Here is a 21,005-nt window from a genome sequence, read left to right on the forward strand (position 1 = left end):
TGCCCCTTAGCATCTGCTTCTTGCTTCCTTTTGCCTAATGGTAGTGCTGGCCCTGCCCCCTAAGAATTGGCATTAGCCTGATGTTTCAGAGGTGTACTATCAAATCATAGAATCATAGAATAGTAGGGTTGGAAGAGGCCTACAAGGCCATCGAGTCCAGCCCCTGCTCAATGCAGGAATCCAAGTCAGAGCATCCGTGACAGATGGCTGTCAAGCCTCGTCTTGAATGTTTCCAGTGTGGGAGAGCCCACCACCTCCCCAGGTAATTGGTTCCATTGTCGCAGTGCTCTGACAGTCAGGAATTTTCTCCTGATGTTCAGCCGGAATCTGGCTTCCTGTAACTTGAGCCCATTATTCCATGTCCTGCATTCTGGGATGATCGAGAAGAGATCCTGGCCTTCCTCTCTGGGACAACCTATCATGTACTTGAAGAGCACTGTCGTATCTCCCCCCAGTCTTCTCTACTTATGGCTAAACATGCCAAGTTCTTTCAGTCTCTCCTTATAGGGCTTTGTTTCCAGTCCCCTGATCATCTCTGTTACCCTCTTCTAAACCCTCTCCAGCTTGTCTGCATCCTTCTTAAAGTGTGGTGCCCAGAACTGGACACAGTACTCCAGATGAGGCCTAACCAGTGCTGAGTAGAGGGGAACTAGTACTTCCCGGGATTTGGAAGCTATGCTTCTATTAATGCAGCCCAAAATACCATTTGCCTTTTTTGCAGCCACACATCACATTGTTGGCTCATATTCAGCTTGTGATCGACAACAATTCCAAGATCCTTCTTGCTTGTAATGTTGTTGAGCCAAGTATTGCCCATCTTGTAAATGTGTATTTGGTTTCTTTTTCCTAGGTGCAGAACTTGGCATTTATCCTTATTAAATGTCATTCTGTCGTTTTCTGCCCAGCGCTCCAGTCTATCAAGATCACTTTGAATTTTGTTTCTGCCTTCCAAGGTATTAGCTATTCTGGCCAATTCTGTGTCATATGCAAATTTGATCAGCATTCGCTGCACCTCTTCCTCCAAGTCATTAATAAAAATGTTGAAGAGCACTGGGCCCAGGACTGAGCCCTGTGGTACCCCACTCATTACCTCTCCCCAGTTTGAGAAGATCCCACTGATAAGCACTCCTTGAGTCCAATTCTGTAGCCAACTGTGGATCCACCTGATCGTTGTTTCATCTAGCCCACTTTGAGCTAGTTTGCTAATCTAGAGATCATGGGGCACTTTGTCGAAAGCTTTGCTGAAGGCGAGGTATGTTATGTCCACAACATTCCCACAGTCCACAAGGGAGGTTACTTGATCAAAAAATGAGATCAGATTAGTCTGGCAGGATTTGTTCTTGACAAATCCATGTTGGCTTTGAGTAATCACGGCATTATTTTCAAGGTGCTTCCAGATGGATTGGAATCTGCTCCAATCTTTATCATCTGCTCCAGAATTTTCCCAGGGATTGATGTCAGACTGACTGGTCTGTAGTTCCCAGGTTCTGCCTTTTTGCCTTTTTTGAAGACAGGGACAACATTAGCCCTCCTCCAGTCATCTGGCACCTCCCCCGTCCTCCATGATTTCTCAAAGAGAATAGACAGCAGTTCTGAGAGCTCTTCTGCCAGTTCCTTTATTACTCTAGAGTGCAGTTCATCTGGCCCTGGAGATTTGAACTCATTCAAAGTGATTCCTTGACCATATGCCTATCGATCTCAAGCTGCAATCCTGCCCCTTCAGCCTGTACTTCGTCTTGCCGGGGGGTGTCATAGACCCTCTTTTGGGAGAAGACTGAGCCAAAGTAGGAATTGAGCACTTCTGCCTTGCCTTTGTCATTTGTTATCATTTTGCCATTCTTATTTAATAGCTGAACCACCATTTCTTTCCTCTGTCTTTTACTATGCATGTATCTGAAGAAAGCCTTTTTGTTGCTTTTAGCATCCCTCGCTAACCTTAGTTCATTCTCAGCTTTAGCCTTCCTGACGCCATCCCTGCAATTCTGTGCTACCTGCCTGCTTCCTTTGTAGCTTGGCCTTCCTTCTACTTCCTATATGTGTCCTTTTTTGTTTTCAGGTCATCTCTAAGCTTCTTGTGAAGCCACATCGGCTTCTTCTGTTGTCTTCCACCTTTTTTTCTTGTTGGAATTGTTTGTAATTGTGCCTTGAGAATTTCCTTCTTTAAAAACTCCCACCCATCTTGGACTCCTTTTCTCGTCAGAGTTGCTTGCCACGGGACCTTACTTATCATTGTTCTGAGTTTATTAAAATTGGCTTTCCTAAAATCCAGGGTACGCATTTGGCTACACTCACCTTTTGCTTCCTTTAGAACCAAGAACTCCATTATTGGGGGTTGGACTCAATGGTCTTGTAGGCCCCTTCCAAACCTATTATTCTTTTCTATGATTATAACATGGCTGCTTTCCCCTAGAGTTCCTGTAACTGCTACTTTATCCACTAAGTCATCTCTGTTGGTTAGGATCAAGTCAAGGATAGCCGATCTTCTAGTTCCTTCCTCTACTTTCTGTAGGAGGAAGTTATCCGCCACACAAGTCAGGAATTTCCTGGAGGGGCCATGTTTTGCAGAATTTGTCTCCCAACAAATATCATGGGAAATGAACTCCCCCATTACTACTACATCATGCTTCCTTGAAACATTGGCTATTTGCTTTTCAAAAGTTTCACCTCGTCTTGTCCTTGATGGGGTTGCTGGTAGTAGACTCTGACCACCATGTTCCTTTTATTCTTTGCTCCATGAGCTTACATTGGCAGGTCGGCCCAGGAGATTTTCTCTCAAGCTTTTCCAGGTGATTCAGTACTTTACCAACTCCCAGTAGAAATCAATATGGTCAGCTGACCAGACTGAAGACAAAAGTCACACATATGAAGCTCATGTTTTATAGGAAAAACTAAAACAGAAGCGGAGAAGGTTAGGGGGAATACATTATTCCCTAGCAGAATGAGTGATCTTGCAAGTTTCTCCTTCAGCTGATTGCTTTATTCTATTTAGCATCTGACTACCACCAGACAGACATAGCTCTAGTCAGACAAATTCATTTAGCATTCATATAGTGCTTTGATAATTCGGATGCTTCACATGCATTGTGTTCTCAATCCTTGCAAACACAGTAAGGTAGGTCAGTATTGTATTAATTTATTTTATTTGTAATTGTAATCTCAAACTTCACTAAAATTTCCCAATGCACCTACAAACATGAAAAACAATATAAAATATACAAAGGCTTAAATCTGCCATTAAATTAACAATTTAAAACAATATCCTAATAACCACAACACAATATTCACAAAGCGACAGACACAAATAACTCCAACCATACATTTCAAGCAATATCCACAGCCAATTTAAAAAAAAATCTATTTAGGAAAAGCCTCCCTTAAAAAGAGATATTTTGGCTTCATCTCCCCAAGTATCTGGGGGTAAGCTAGCAAACATGGCCTCCTTGGGAAGGATGTCCCTGGGGAGGCTACTGCAGTGGAGAAGGCCATGAGCAAGTAAGCATATGCCAAAATATAGATCGTGGCAGTAAGGCTTCTCCAGAAGATCTGAAGCAAGAATAGGGGGTGGGGGAAGTTAAAATGCCAAACAAGTTCTAGCTGCATGGTAACCGAATCTGGTACTACTGGTCGCAACAGGTGGTCCATTGCAAAATATGCACATGGTCAGAGACTCCTCCATGCCATCACAGAGAACTCTAGGACATGCTGCAATTTTGTATGGGACCCTACTAGGCCAGAGGCGGTCTGACCATGGACTCATCAAAACATGGGGCCAGCCCTAGAAATAACAAGAATCATTTCTAAATAAAATAAAACAAACCCACCATTAGCAACTATCCATGCCTGGCAACTAATTATGCCCATATTAAAGGAAAGGGCATATATAAATAAATGCTTAGACTGTATCTAGCCTTTGTGAAGTTCATAAATGAGAACTATGCATTCTGAAATGACTTTTTTCTCTCCCTCTCTAAGGCTCTGGCAGTTTTGCCATTTCAGCTAGTCTCCATATTTTCATCAATCCATGTTTTTAAACCAGAGGTTTGGCTGGTATGTGTGTGTGTACTATTTGCTTGCTACTAAAATGTTACTGCTGTTAGAATGCTACAAACCATGTCACGATGTCTAAAACATATGGGTTCATTAAGTTACCTTGCAAGAAAAGGGATCAATTTTTAATGTTATCTGAGTATCAGTTCCAAAGTATAAAGGCCTTCCTTCCAACACACACACATCCAAACTGCCTTTGGAGGTGTCTATCCCTCACCTCCCAACTGCCTTTGGACAGGGAAGGCAGCTTTTAGAGATGGACATCTCCAGTAGATGTCAGATCCATAAGCTTCAGTACAATTTATCAATGGTCCAGAAAACCCAATGGGAGACTCCCACATCTTAAAACTGCAAAATGGGTATCCTTGACTTTCCCACTTTCTGAGATGTATTTTTTCTTGCTTAAGATATCTAAAGGCGACACACGTACATCAGGGAAGATATTAAGTTATAGGTAAAATGATGATGAATAAGCAAGACAGCAAACATTCCTTCATGCATCTCATTAATTTGTCTGTTTGGGCCTCTCTGTTTTTGCTCCTATAGGGTATTGTAATTAAACCCAAAGCTAGTTCATATTCAACACTCGATCATATGAGAGGCAAGCAGGAAGGAGTGTGCAGTAAGAGTTACATATCCATGGCCCGCTTCAGTGAAGTATAAAATTAGACACGAAGAAACCTAAAATATTAATGGCAAGAGATATGTATAGCCATTAACAAACATATTAGGGTATAGTTCTATTGTATGTATACTGGACAAAATTCACAGCATGGTAAGCTATACAGGGCCTTTACCATCAACAGTTATCCCTTCTCTCACAAAATGTACTTAATACCCCCCCAATTTTTCCCAACCTACCTGTTTGCTTGAACATCCTTGTAAGACCTAGTGGGGAAGAAGGGTGCAATGTATTCAGAAAGGTTATGGTCTCAACTCAACTATGTTTGGTGTGAGGGAGCTATTTCTAAACTGATCTTGGGTGTGGTGTGGTGGGGAGAAGTCAGCATTTAATGTTTGAACACTGTTCCCAAAGCAACCCAGGCTCTGGTCTGGCAAACCATGTCATATGGAAAACTTCAAATGTATCTTCAATAAAACAATGGTCAGGGCCCATGTTCATCAGAAAGTCCCATTACTTTCACATGGACACAATTACACACAGCCAAAGAAGTTTCAATCCTGAGTCTCTTTCTTCTTCCTGTTAACCGTGTTCCTCAAACTCTGAGCTTGGGCCCTCATTCTAAGCATATTCGACATCCTGGGCCAGAATGACCAACTCAGCAGCAACCGTCTGTTCCATAACAGCATATGCAGAGATCCTTGCTCATAGCTGTGTGCATGCAACCTGCTGCTGTGTGCAAAAGACCTGTGGATTGTACCACTAATCCAGCACTGTTATTAGACAGGGGAACACAGCAAGACTTTACAGGAAAATACCATTTGAACAAAGCAGTTGCTTGTTCCAAATCACATTGACTTAATAGGGCAAGTACCTTAGAATCCTGTCCCTCACTGGAACGTTGCGCTTTCCTTCCAGGTATTGTGCACCCCCAGGTGGAGCCCACCTCACAGTTTGAACTACTTTATTAACACTGGACTTGCACCTGCATTCCAACATCAGTAATACTGCCATGTCTTGAGCATGGCTCATTTGATTAGGAGCACGATCAGTACTAGGACAAAAAAGGTGGTGGTGGCATTCACTGTCATCAGTAAACTCCCATAGTCTTCTGCCGGAGACAGAATTCTGTGGCTGTTGTCTAGCTGTGTAAACAGTTCATTATGGCCGTGATCTTAGTTAAATGGGAACCTCCAAATAATGACAGCCTACTCTGCATGAAGGATAGAAGTGCCCATATGTATTGCACCACTGTGTGAGATTAGCAGGTCAGGATGAGGATGTCTAAGTAACTGCCCCATCCAGTTTTATGGAATCAGGCAGGCAGGCAGGCAGGCAGGCAGGCACTCATGTGGGAACTTCAAGGCTATAATTCAACATAAAACACTTTTTTCTTCCTCTTTTAAAAATATTTTAGTAGTTTTTTTCATAACATTACAGTCAAACATAACAAGTAATCAGAGGAGTACGGAGAGGATAATTGGTAATTACATATTGGAATATTGTCCCTAACTGGAGCTAGGTGCTGCCTCAAGGACATCCTTCCATAGGGATCCATGAGTAGACGGAGGTTGCAGTTACTGTCTACTTTTTGGATGAATTTGATAAAACAATACCAAGTTGAGGTAAAGGTATCAGATGGTCCCTGAACATTCTCACTTGATTATTTAATTTTTCTGCCAAAGACAATATTCCATAGGAATTGATACCATAATTCTAGTGAGAACAGGTTGGTGGACATCCAGTCTCTGGCTATGACCTGCCTTGTGCTGACTATCACAAAGGTTATGGCTTCCTTATAGGGAACATCCTCATTTTGTCCCACAAATAAGGACACCGAAGCCAGCTGAAGGACTTGACATATCATTGCCATCGTTGTAGCCTTATATTCATCAAATATTGTTGATGAAACAATATACTACACATCCATCACATATGGAAATATGTTCTCATGTTGGGACAATTACACCACCATTTTGGAGTAACGGATCTGTATATCCTACTTAGAAATAATGGCGCCGAATACCACTTATGAATTACCAATAGAATTCCCACTAATCTTTGCTATTGATTTAAAGGGGGGGTTAATGCCAAATTAGTTTCCAATCTTTATTGTCTAATTTTTAATTGATATCCCTTTCCCAACTGGCCTGAAGTCCTTCAGCTGTGCCCACTTACTCATAGATTAACGATTTGTAAGTCAATTATGTGAATCCTTTTGTGCTTAACGCAGAATTGAGTAGAATCTGCTCAAACACTGAAGTGGTCTGGTGGCTTGAAAATTGACCTTTGGATTAGAACTGAAATATATGATTTGATGTAATTGAAACCAATACAAAAGATAGATCTCAGCTGTGCTACTAATGGTGTTCCTGTTCTTGATGTTACCCCACTATAAAGATCCTCTACCCTATATAAATTGCACACTTTCTATTGCCTGTACTGATCATACTTATCAGGGTCGACAAATAGTGGATACAGGGAAAAAATAAGGGGTGACAGTGGTGGCACAGGCTCCAAGATCGGTTCCCAGAAACCGACCAATCCTATAGCTGTCTAGCAGCTGACTAGCAGCCATAGGATTGCACCCTAAAAGTCTTAAAAAAAGAGATTCAGGGCCCAAATTTGCTTTGGAACACCACCCCTCTCCTCCCCTCGTTACTGCTGTATGGTGAGGAAAACGCATTCTTTGTATATTCAGGGGCATTTAATCTTTTTACTACATATATTCTAGGATTAAGCTCTGACACTGAGAACAGATGCTACAGCTGAGCCCTGGCACAGATTAAACCCTGCAGGAGGTCCATGTTAAGTGAAGCGGCATGTGTTCTCCCATCAACACACCGCTAATCCTTTTCATTTCATATAGGAACCTTCATCTAAGTCTGTTGTGGGATCCTGTGGTACTAGAACAACATATCCCAGCATTTGAGCAGAACAAAACCAGACAGGAAAACCTGCTTACCCATTTCCTCTCTCATCCTTCTTTCAGCCCCTCAAGCTGCTTTCTCACCTGTGTGGAGAAATATTTAGTGACTATCTTTTCCCTTATGAGTGAAACAGCAGCTTGGAACGTGTGATTTTGAGCTGAAAGGGGACCAGAAGGAAAGTGATTAAACAGCCTCTCTCCATCTGTCCTTCTTCCACACTCAGACAGAGCCTGTCCAGGGCCCTTTGGGTTTTTAAAAAGTGAAAGGAAGAAATGTGGTACTGTTTAATGTGTAGTTTGAGCTAAGTCAGCCACCTTCCAAAGGTTGGAGGCTTTTGCTATCAAAATAGCTTCAGTGACATACAGGGGGTCTTCAAACGACGTCTAACCTTACCTCACTTTCTGCCCAACCCTCCCCCATTTTCCTAAATTTACCTGAACACAAATGGTGCATTACACAGATATGGAGGGCAGCACAGGTCTGGATATTCAAGATGCTCAGGTAAGACATTCTACTGCATTGTCACATACTGAAAAAAGTGCGTAAGTAAATGAAGAGAGCAGCCTCACTAATAAGGTAACAGCAACCAACACAAAACCCTGGGAAGGTTTCCACAGTATATTTGACACTGTAAAACAACCTTCCCAGCCAGGCGGCCTCCAGATGTTTTGAACTACAACTCTCAGCATTTCTGGCCATTTGCCATGCTGGCTGGGGCTGATGGGAATTGACACCCAAAACATCTGGTGGGCACCAAGTTGGAGAACGTTACCTAAGAACAACAACAAGGTTCTACAAAATATCACATACACACACAATATGCAGGTGCACTGTTTTTGTAATAAATGTTAGAAACTCTTATACTTGTTCGTCTTTTCACAAGACTGTTTTTCACTTTTCTGTTTGCACTCTGGTAGAGATACCCAAATAAAGCACATCTCATCAAGCATGAAAAATCACAAAAATTAGGTATGTGAATCAAACTCTGAAGTAGTAGCTAGGAAAGGACTGGGCTCCTTCGTAAGGCTCTAGAGTTAGGGATGTACGGATTTTGTTAAATCCGTTCTGCCTGTGTTTCGCAGATTATCAGGCATCTTTTGTTCTGTTGTCTGCCCATTGATGAAATTGAATTTTTTTAGGAATATACAAGCATTTTTTTCCTCTTTGCAAATGCGTATTAGTGCAAATGCACACTTGCACAAGTGCTAATGCACATTTGTGGTAATGTACATTTGCGCAAATCCCTCCGAAATGTAAAAAACCAGTTTGCAAGTCTGCAGAATCCATGTGACTTGGAATAAGCTGGTCCGCTGCAGAATCCACAAGCTGGATTCATCCAGCATCCCTGTCCAGAGCATCAGAGTAGTAGCGTCAGGAAGAGCCAGGACATGTGGGAGAAACCTGAACCTAAAAAGCAAATTATGCAAAAGCAACTTTTGGTTATAAGTGGAATCTGGGCTTGACTTCCATAGTGGTATACGTCTGCTGAGATTTACATTCTGAGCCCATTTCTCTAAAACACAATATCCCTGCACATGAGTAGACATAGCACCATGATCCCATCAGGAAAAAATATGAAGCAGAATAGTAACATTCCCCAGCACTGTTCTCTTTGTCATCTTAAATCATTCAGGGTGAAATACTATATATGTTGGCTGTGGAATGCTGGGAGTTGTAAGACTTTTTTCTCTCTAAACATGCATAAGATTGCACCCTAAGCCTAAGATCTCTTATGTCTTTCTCATCTTTGTTCTTTTGTTCTCTACTTTCTTCCATTCCTATATTAAACAGCGGGTGAAGTCTTTTTCTCTTACTCAAGATCTTCCACTCTTCCCCAGTTATATTTTCTCCCTTCCTCTATTCAGTTATGTCCTTGTTTCTGTCCTCTTTTAGACTGAAAGCCTACAAGTAATGCCTGTTTTTCATTTTATCTTTTGTACTTATTTCCCGTACACAAACAGAACTATATGCAAGTGTGGAGATATAAGTGTGGAGGTCAGTGACAACTCACATGAAGGAACTGTGAGAACCAGATCTTAGAATCTCTAGCCTGATAGCATGTTTTTTAAAGCTTGCAGGACAATGTACTCAACATAATTAACATCTCAGGGAAAAGCAAACAGTGGAATTTGCATTTTAGCCAGGCTATCTCCTTTAAGCGCAGTACCGTTACCCATAATGAGTCTATGGAATAGAATGGACTTCCCTGCACATAGAAAACTAGATATCAGAGTGATGGGTTACATGCTTCATTACATGCTCATTTTCTATGTAGGGAATTTGGGGGGATGGAAAAGGATTCAACCATGTAAGCCTCAACCTACACAAGGCACACACATCTAGGCACATTTGGGCCTAGTTCTCACCAAGGTGGTAAACATATGACTGAGCTCTGTAGATGGGGGATCACATGGCTGACAAATAATCCCTGCACATGGCAACGTTGCATATATGGCAGAAAGTTACACTAAAATCTTCCTCCCTGACATTAAGTTTTCTATTATGTAGGGACATTTTTAATGGAATAACATTCAATTATATGAGCCCCCACCTGCAGTCTGAAGTGATCCTAGGCACAAGATCTCACTCCATGAGAATTAAGCCAATGACTGAAAGAGGAACGCATGGAACACATACTGAAAGGAGCCACTGTTAAGTAGTAGGTTACCTCCAGGCTCATCAAGGCAGACACTCCGCTCTTTCTTGTCTTCTTGATCTCCAATGTGGCCGTACGTTATTTGTGGAATGGACAATGCCGTTTCCCCTGGATTGATTATAGATGTGGAACCATTATCATGCCCAGGTTTCCCTTTCCTCTTGTATCTTCTACTCTGTAATAAAGAGAAGACCATTTTCCAGACCAAAAAAGCATCACAGAAAGATTTCACCCTCTAAATAGCAATGTATGGAGAAGTTCAGAGCTGAGCAAATAATTTTGAAAAGGGTTTATTAAAAACAGCTGGCATGTATTTTATCTGAGATTTATTAAGAAGTGGGCAACCACAGAGTTTATTAATGTATGCCTGACATATTATATAGATGTTGTACATTTCTGAACTATCTATGGATATGGGCCTGTCATAATACCACATCTCAACTACCGCGTATGTCATAAAGAAGTCAGTCTCCAGATCTGTCTTGATTATCAGTGCGGTCTCTAGAAATAACCGTTACACCCTGATGTCTAAAATGCAGAATGGGGGGAATGTGGAGGCGAAGATTGCCTCTGCCACTTCTCCTGCTCTGAACCGGATGGCCATACACTTCCGATTGCACTCTAAATGTCCTATTAAACCTCAACTTCCTTGAGCTGTTTTTTGCCTCCGTGCTTTCTGTCCTGTGGCCTCTTATGTGTGGAATTCTCTTCTCTTTAAATATTTTGCTGGCTTCTTCTTTGTTTCATTTTAAATATTAAACACTCATCTTTTATCTCTTGTATTTCCCTGTTCATTTAGACATTTTGTTTCTTTCCTATTCCTTGGTTAATTACTGTATTCATTCTTTCACTCTCTCCCAGCTTGTGCAAAGTTTCCCCTTTCCCTCCAACTCCCCATTCCTTTTGTCTCATTTGTTTGATACATTGTGAGCCTGCGGGGAGGGATATCTTTTTTATTTTTGAACAGCACCCAGCACATATTAAATAAATGAAGGCAGTGACAACCCTGACAACTTTGCCATTGCAGTTGGACTAGGAGTGCTTCCAGATGAGGCTTTTATGGCCCAATTGTCCTGCCTCATTCACAGAATTTTACGGGACATCCAGACACTGTCATCTTCTATTCAAAGCCCTCCCATGTTTTTCTATTTCTTTCATTATTTTCCTTACCACAGAAAATCCATTAAGGAAAAAAAATCAGAATTGCTGCTCAATGCCTTCTTCATTATTAGTGCCAAGAGTCCTCCATCTGGAAGCACCCTAGGACTGGGAATATCTGGGTTTAAATCTCCTGTCTCCCATGAGGGTTACTATGTGACATTGGATCAGTCACTCTCAACCTACAGGGTTGTTGTGAGAATAAAGATAGGGGGTATATATGTGTCAAACTCCTTGGAGGAAAGGTAGGGTACAAATGTTGAATGAATGAATGAATGAATGAATAAATAAATAAATAAATGCTCTTCCTGACCTGTTTTCTGAGATTAGGGCTAGCTGCTGCTGCTGTTTTCTTTGTGTTTTGAGCTGGTGTAACGTAGATCTTCCATGTTGCTGTGGAGCTGCATGATTTCTCTGATGCGTAACACCTCCACAACGTCTGCAGGCCATAAAAATAGTTCTTGCTAATAGTGTATATGTAGAGGGGGGAATTATTAACTTGTCGAATGCAAGCAAATAGTGTTATTTGTCCTACATGAGCAGTGCGAAGGATTTCTATCGCAGGTATTGTGAAAAAACCTAGATCAAATGCAGTCTCCCTTGCCTTCTCCCCAGCCTCTTTACAGGAGCAGATACATTTCAGAGATACTATTCCATCAATTAGGTAATGACAAAAACGTCCTGATAAAGTAGCATAACTGTCTCTGCCATGAGTTCATCAAACGGTGGCCAAGGTGCGTCTCTGCACAAGTACCAGATGTCAAGTGCAAAACTTGGATGAGTGCCTTGCTAGTGTGCACTACAGGGCATATGCATACTGGCTGGCTGTGTATTTGACTCTAGCCTACAGAACCAGAGAAGAGGGCATGGCTCAGTGCAGGCCTGACTAAACTATAGTCTCTGCTCCAAGCCAAATGTGCCACAAACCCCTGCTGTCTCTGCCACTGGGGTTCCCCTACCGCAGGATAGCCACCCACTCCCAAGTGAGTTTTACTTCTATATAATATTACAAACACCATAAAGTTGTGGCTGCATTTAGATGTGGGGTGGTATATAAATATTGTAAGTAAATAAATAAATGGCGCAATCCTATGGGGATAGGCAGCCGCCTCCGAACTCGGAGAAGACCCCCTATACAATGCAGAGCAGGAGAAGCACGGAGGGGATCGTCCCCTCTGCACTTCAGCCGCCCTGCATTTGTGGCTGGACAGTGGAGTGGGGGAGGTGGCTGCCAGATGACACATAGGATGTGTCGTCCTGGCATTTCCAACTTCCCCGCCCTGGAATGCCCCCTATAACGCCCTGCTTTTGCCACTCTGTGCTCCTCTTCCGAGAGTGGGGCCATTCCAAGCTGCCTGTAAGGCAGCGTGGGATGGGGGGAGGGAAGGTCGGTTCTCCAGGAACCCACATATCCTATGGCTGTCTAGCCACTGACTAGCGGCCATAGGATTGCTCCCTAAGCTTCTTAAACAACAAAGTCTTGTGGCACCTTGGCCAGTCTGAGATTAACACTTAACGTGCCTGACAGTGTCCGCAAAAGCTTATGCCAGAATAAATTTGTTAGTCCTTAAGGCGCCACAAGACTCTTTGGTGTTTTTGCTGCAACAGACTAACACAGCTGCCCTTCTGGAAATTAAATACTTAATACATTGGAAATTTTAAAATAAAAGCTAGAGTGTTAGCAAGTTAGTTCGGTGCATTCTCAGGCCAAAACCACACCTACATTGCATTTTTAAGCACTTTAATTATCTTGGAAATGTTCTGCTGCTTCTGCTAATGCATATAACCACCATCCACAAGTTATACTTTTAGTAGTTTAAATGTCACCACTGCCAAAAAGAGGAGTACTAAGATGAACTTCAGATAGGACGTTTCTGTTGACAATACCATAAACAAAGGAAGATTGGAATGTCTGTAAATCCACCCTCCTACATGGCCATCAATCAATTTCTAAAGGTGGGCAATGTGACATTGGCTTTACGCTATTTGTGTTTCCAACTGGCAACTTTTAATCCCCTATTCATCAGGGGTGCTTCTGAAATTCTCATCCAAATTTCTCCCAGATTTTCAAGCTCAGAATTACTGACCTTATTTCCAAAGTGAAACTTATTCATTAGGAATTCTCTATGGTTCCACTGTTTAGTTTAAACTTTGTACAGAGCTCTGTATGCACAGTCTGCCATAGCTGTTATTCCCTTCACTTTGTCGTTCCTCCAGTTTCACTGAGTTCCTGCCCCCTTCCACGCACACAAAAAGCGTTTGCATTTCAGCTCAGCCCTACTAAGTCCCCATTTAAAACCAACACAGTTGTAGCAGATATTTCTCTTTGTAATCCCCTTTCTTGGGTTAATGTCCTATTTCAGGATCAAATATTTACCTGAATTAGAGATGCTGCTGCAGGTATTTGCCTGTTGAAATGTTTCTGACGTTGTTTCTGTTGTACTTTAAGTGCAAAGCCAGAACCAAGTATTCCCTGAAAGCCAACAAGTAGTTATTTGTGTTTTTTTAAAAAAAACTTCCTTTAATGGTTATAGTAGCAACAACAGTCTGAGGTATGGAATTCCCATTAAGCTAGATAGGATACGCACATCAAGCAGTTTCCGTAAAACATAAGTGCTGTTTAAAAATTGGTTTGGTGGTTGTTTTATATTTCCACTCACCGCTGGAAGAGCAAAGAAAGAGATGGCAAACACAGAGAAGCAGGATGCTATCGTCTTGCCTATCCATGTCTGTGGCACTTTGTCACCATAGCCAATAGTTGTGACTGTCACCTATCAATAGATAAGAAATGGTTTATGGAAAGGTTGTCTGAAAGCTGGGTCACATTTTTATCCGTTTAAAGTAGATTTAGAAAGAAATTGCTGTGCATTCCTTTCACATGTACCTAATCCTTTCCAGGATCAAGCTCTACAAAAACCGGTTCTGCTAGTCTTCAGTAGAAGTCAGCTGTAAACAGCTCTGACTGGCCAGTGGCTCTGATATCAAGGCCGATCGAAGCATGGTGAGAGGGCAAGATAGAGTACTGAATAAGCATTAAATTCGCTGCCCAGTATGCCTGTGAAATTCATTGTTAGGAGGGATGTCTGTTGCTAGGAAATCTGGGCCTTTGTGGATTCAACCGACTTCTGCTGCCTGCCCAGTTTGGCTTGCACTTGCAATACGAGTCGCAGGTTTTCCCTGAACTCAGGACTTTTTCCATATTTTTTTTGGTCAGGCCACAATTTTCACAAATACAGATTTGCGCAAATTGCAGCCACAATTCGTGCAAATTTGTGTAATTTCCAAAAATTGTGCAAAATTGCACTAATTGCAGCTATAATTTCTGTACGTTTAAAGAAAACCCCTAGAAAATCTGCTGACTGGCCCAGCTCAATGCACATTGAGTCAGGCCAGTTAGCAGGGATCTGGCCAAAGTCCAGGGGGCCGAGCCAATTAAAACTCATCAAGCTCCACCCCCCAAACGGATTCCTCTGACATCCCTGCTGTGAGGGGATGGGGGGAAACATCTTCAAGCTACAGGATGGGGAAAAAAACCAGCCAGTCCCAATTTCTATGTATGTTTGTAGCTTCCTAAATTTGATTTCTAACTTTATCTGTGCATATTCACAAATACATGGTGAAGTTCAAGTCAAGTTAGAACTGATCCTGGTCTAGATGTTTTGGTTGCAGACTGAAATAGGGCTGGTTACTTAAGCTGCAGTACTAAACACTGTTTCTAAGGGCCAAAGTACACCTTTAAAGACACAGTCAGTAGCTACATATTTTTCTTTTTTATTCTAGAGTAAGCACAGGGGACCCAATCCATGTTGGAATCCTAGCATGGGGGTGGGGGGGCTCTAACCCTTCCCCCCCTGCTGTAATCCCAATCGAGATAATCTTGCACCTGCAATTTCTATTGCCAGATAGTGATCCATTAAAGCAAATTAACATGGTACTTAGAGGTTACAAGTTTCCACTGTATCTTATTACCCTCTTGAGTCTCCAAGGGATATTAAACTGCCTCCTACTACAAATAGGTACTCTGTATGAAGACAGATGTAAAAAGTTAAAAGTGGAAGTGGTGGGTTGAAAGCACATCACTCCTGTATCTCCTCTTTACCTATCTTGAGCTATAATTCCCTCCCTTCATTGTTTGATCTACGCACAATCTCTTTTTTGAGAAAAGACTGAGGCAAAGATAGAGAAGAAGGAAACAAAGAACTGGCAGTATGGACTCTTGCTGATGAAAGTCTTTGAAAATATGTTCCTATTTATCTGAAGCATTTCCACATATAAGCCTCAAAACAGTTATTACTTAAAATCGCTCTGTATTTCTCCAGATTTAGCAAACCAGAGTATAGCCACGAGGGCCTCAAGGCAGCCAGTTTTATATGTTTGAGGTTTTGATATTATTTTAACTGTGTTTATTATTGGCTTATGTTTTGTTCTACATGCTGAAAGATGGGGTATAAATGGCTGTCATAAATTATACTGTGAAAATAAATGCTACGTGGGCCATAACGGTCCTTCATTTTCCCCTCATGCTTGACTTGTGATAAAAAATGTTGAGTACTCATGCCCTGCTGGTTCAGATTCAAGAGCCATCTAGCCCAGCATCCTGTTTCCAATGGTGGCCACTCAGATGCTCCTGAGAAGCCCACTAGCAAGCCACCCCCACCTGTTGTTCCTTCCCAAATGGTGTTCAGAGACAGACTTTTGTTACAGCCATCTAAACTAATGGCCATTACCACATCCAGTGGCAGCAACTTCACTGTTATTTATGCATCCTGTGAAGAAGTACTTAGTTCTGTCTCTCCCGAATCTATTCACAATCAATTTCATTGCGTTAACCTGATTTCAGGTGTTATGGGAGAAGGAGAACATCCACTTTCTCCAAACCATGCATCCTGCTCATTTTACCTGTGCAAAATCCAAGTTAGATTCATGCTTGTACAGTTGAGATTTCATTTAATTTTTTAAATCTGGAGGTAGTAATTGGAAACTATAGAGCTAAATATTGTCTCTAGTTATTATGGGTTGGAGTTTAGACTCCACCCCCCTATCTTGTGCTTGTGATTACTTTCGTTTTCCTATTTAGTTCCGTGATAGCCTGATCCTCCGTAAACACCCTCTTGTTGTTTGGTCCTCAAATGAGTCCTCTGTGTCATTTATATTACCTAAAGGAGAACTTAACACTAGAACTGTCAAGTTTAGGCCCTAACAAAAGCACTTTGGAAGTAATATTCTTCCTGACCTACATCACAGTATTTTGGTACTATTTTATACTCACACATCTTTGAAAACAATCAAATGCCATCTGAACATTTCATTGTCAGAAACAGCAATCTTTCATGATACAATACAAAGCACGAAATACACTTACCACACCCCACCAGAGAGCATCAGCATAGCTGGAGAAACCTGTTTGGCCCTCCTCATCCACTGCATCTTTCTCAGCGAGGTAGACAAAATATGATGAGAAGATCAGTCCCAAGAATCCAATATACAGTGTCGTTATTAGTTCCTAATAAAAACGAAACTGAATTACTAATTGGAAACGTACACACTTGCACCTGGTGCAATTATCTTTGTACAACTGCTAATTTTGTTGTAAAAAATTACACACAAGTGCCTAGCATTTTAATAAACACAGAGTGATCTGGGCATTATGCTGGTCTGCTTTATCACCACTGGTGACTGCATAAACGTATTTGTGAACATGTGTACATGGAAGGCATGGCAAGGAAGGCTAGTTGGACAGTAAGCAACTACCCTGCCTTTGTTTTGCCTCCAGGCATGCCTCACCTTTATGTACTGATATGTAGTATTAATTGGGGGGGGGGGTATTCACACACACACTTATTCTAATCTCCATTTTCAAGAGTTAGCGTCATGTGCTTCTGGATAATGTGTGGTGCAATAAATGCCAAGTCTACGCTTCAAATAAGTAGTACCTCAGCAGGTGGAAGTGAGGCGCACACAGAGGCATGTTAAGCCACAACCCCATTGCCACGTATTACAAATGAATAAACACTAACAAAGTCTAAGGCTTGCAGATTCTAGCATTGCCCATGTAATACATTTGGCCAGAGGTAACCTGTTGTGCTTTAAATGGGTTGACTTGCCCCTGCAGTAGAAACAGCAGCATCTACATATTGGGACGTGCTGCATTGTTTACAATCTTGGTTGCAAGGCACATTTAAATAAGCAGAGATTTCTCAGGGCTACTTTAACTTCTGTAAAGCACCCAGAGAGCTTCAGCTATGGGGCAGTATAGAAATATAAAAAATAATAATACTGCTACATCATGTGAACACCAAAACCAGCACTTCACATTCAGCTCAGAATCAGGCTGGCAACCAGTGAAGCTGGTATAAGATTGGTACAACATCAACTGACTGTAGTCAAAATCCTGGCAGTCACATTCTGAACTAACCAAAGCTTCCATTTTATCTTCAAAGGGAGACACAAGCAGAATATATCACGGTAGAACAGCAGAAAATAACTGACAAAAATCAGTGCTGAATTTTACAGGAATGGAAACCATTAGTGGAAAATGAAATGGTTTGGGGTGAGAGAAAACAAAAACAAGTTATAACAAGAATGTCATACATGACTATGGAGGGCTATGGGGAAAGTAACGAAGTTATTAGGAAAGTGTCAAGATGGCAGATGAGAAGTATGTCCATGTGTTGTGTTTGGAAACTTCCAATCAATGATATGGAGGGGATGTACTGGGAATTAGACTGGCATGTACAGAAAATTCTAAGACTAGATTATGGCAAATGGTATAAATTAAATTAAAAGGATCTTGTTAGGAAACGATATCATGAGAACTTGCCTCTGGGGGGCACCATATTGGGATAGCATCCTCTGCTATTTTCCCTACCAATTCACCTTCCCTTACTTACTTTTGCTCCCTGCCTCTCTAGTTCCCATCCAGTCTTGCAATGTTGTATGTAATTGTTGTATTACCTTTGTGGTAAGTCTTGTTCTGTCCTTGTACAAAGACTGTGTAAATGCTTACCTATAAACATTATCGTGTATTGCATGCACTGACTGATCTCCATATCTGAATGCCACTTTCCTGATGAAATGCACAGAGACTCTACTTAGGTCAATGAAAGGAATTGTTTCCAAGGTTGGCCTATAGGGGGCGCTGTGGATGCACCTCAATCCTTGGAACAGCTGTGCGTAAACAGCTCTACTTTAGTAAATAGCACGTTAAAACAAATCTGTTAACTCCAATCACTATTCTGGTTTTTTAAAAGTTCTGTTATAGTAAATATTCCAGTTTTATGAAAATGAGACCAAACACAAGCATTGTGCCGTGGATGTTTACATGTGACATACTTTCGTAACGGTGAAACACAATGAAAAGTGATTCAGTTTAGCAACTGGGTATATATCACCCTGTTCAATCGATTCGGGAGCCACCATTTATTTTGTATGCGGGCCACTTTAGTTAAGAACAACTCTGGCCAATAATGTGTATTTTGTGGGGGGAAATAGCCAAATTTAGGTTCCTGTCCCAAATACAAGTCACCCCAAACTCTAACCCAAGCATTACATTCACAAAGGACTTTCTTCTTACTGACTGTCTTTTCACCACACTTGATGTCAGGATAAGAGTTCTACAGGTGCCAAAGACCCTGTAAAATATATTCCACACCCTTTTCATACACAATACCTGACGATGTATGAAAACAACCGATCCCAAGAGCCTCCAGGTGCCACCTTGTCGGTCTACGTGAAGCATACGAAGTATTTGCAGAAACCGGATTCCCCTTGAAACAAGAGTTGCGAAAAAAATGTAGAGTGAGGTGAGAATCCACGAAACATAAAGCCCTATTTTTGCAAATTTCAGTATATTTATTTTGAACACTGTCATGGAACTTGAGAACACTAGTGCTATGAGCCAAATAAATGATATAGAGGGCAAAGCCAGCATACTGGTAATGTGTGGGACAGATCCAACCCCTGAGATAAATTTTGGCTTGTCCCTCACAGCCCCTTTAATCAAGACATGGCAAGCATTTTGTCCAGTTTTCTTTCTGCTGTATTGTTACATCTCTCTTTGATGTACATCTCTCTTTGATGCACTGAGCAGGGGGTTGGACTCGATGGTCTTGTAGGCCCCTTCCAACCCTACTATTCTAGGATTCTATGACGTTGTATGTAACTAAGCTGGGAGAGACTGGGAGCTACTGAGCAGGTTCAGATGATCAGAGGAGGAAAAGAAGCCACCGTGGCTTCTTTCCCTGCCCCGCACATGCTGCTCGTGCCTGCAATTCCCCTGATTACCTATGGCGGGGGGCGGCTTCCAAACCACCTGACAACCCCTACAACAAGCCTGGCGAGGTGCACGCAGGGCAGGGAAAAGAAGTCATGGTGGCTTTTTTCCCCGCTGTTTGTCTGAACCTAGTTACTGTCTAACTGTCTGGGTCCCACAATAGCTCCCTGTGACCTCCAAAGGAATGAAAGGAGCTGGGAAACACCCTTTGCCTAATTTTTTCAGTTCAAGCTTGAGTTGAATGGCTCCTTCTTAGCCTTTCCCTTCTTCTGTCTTTGGTCTGTGGTTCCCAAGCCCTGCCAACTTCCTGCTTCTCTGTCCCTACACATACGTAGTTGCCCTTCCTGCTCCTCTGTCCCTACACATACGTAGTTGCCCTGTTTCCTTCTGCAGTACATGTCATATACGCTCTTCCACAGTAACATATGTAAATATACATAGTTTTATGTAATGTATGTAATGTTAAGCCTTAGTGCATCTGCTCCATAACTGGGAAGCTCTCGCTGCTAGATGATAACAACTTTATTGTGCAGCCTGATCACACATTTTGAGGGCATCAGTTTAATACTGCATGGGGTTACGTTCCCCGGAAGACTCAGGCTCGCAGTTCGGGTGTACCCTTGGACTCGACCCTGAACCTGGATGCCCAGGCTCTTGGCAGTGGTGAGGAGAGCCTTTGTGCCGCCGAGGCTAGTGTGTCAACTGCACCTGTTCCTGAAGAGGTCTGATCTGGCCACAGTCACACATGCCTTAGGGCGTGATCCTATGCATGTTTAGACAGAAAAAAGTCCCACAACTCCCAGCATGCCCCAGCCATCATGGCTGGCTGAGGCATTCTGGGAAATATAGGACTTTCTTCTGTCTAAACATGCGTAGGATTGTGCCCTTAGTTACATCCCGTTTGGACTACTGTAACATGCCGCTTTTGAAAACTGTTCAGAAACTTTAGCTGGTCCAGAATGCTGTGGCCAGACTGTAGACCAAGGCCGCTTACAGGGAGCATGTAACTCCCTTGTTACAGCAGCTTCACTGGCTACCAGTTTGTTTCCAGACAGAATTCAAAGCACTGGTTGTGACGTATAGGGCCCTATACGTCTTGGGAAAAGGCAACCTGGAAGACCACTTGTTCCCATACGAGCCTGCCCAGTTCTGAAGATCTTCTTTCGAGGACTATGCCTTCAGAGGTGTGCTTGGTGACAACCTGAGAGAGGGCCTTTTTGGTGGCTGTTCCCAGGCTGTGGAACTCCCTCACAACAGGGGCTAGGTTCACTCCCTCTCTGCTGCCCACCTGCTGGCAAGCAAAGACCACTTTATTCAGGG

General features: G+C 42.2%; 1 protein-coding gene across 1 annotated transcript in view; it reads right to left on the reverse strand.

The window, feature by feature from the left end:
• LOC146340295 (potassium voltage-gated channel subfamily KQT member 1-like) overlaps positions 1 to 21,005 on the reverse strand; it is a 474,824-nt gene that overhangs the window by 420,252 nt on the left and 33,567 nt on the right. Inside the window, 7 exon segments of the mRNA XM_084811380.1 lie at positions 4,909 to 4,935; positions 10,268 to 10,430; positions 11,727 to 11,852; positions 13,791 to 13,886; positions 14,074 to 14,184; positions 16,776 to 16,916; positions 19,083 to 19,179. Of these exon segments, the coding sequence (XP_084667506.1) occupies positions 4,909 to 4,935; positions 10,268 to 10,430; positions 11,727 to 11,852; positions 13,791 to 13,886; positions 14,074 to 14,184; positions 16,776 to 16,916; positions 19,083 to 19,179 (761 nt within the window).

The sequence above is a fragment of the Heloderma suspectum genome, chromosome 7 (genome assembly GCF_057233095.1).
Source record: "Heloderma suspectum isolate Gila_16-S chromosome 7, 16-S_ref, whole genome shotgun sequence".
Classification (NCBI taxonomy): domain Eukaryota; kingdom Metazoa; phylum Chordata; class Lepidosauria; order Squamata; family Helodermatidae; genus Heloderma; species Heloderma suspectum.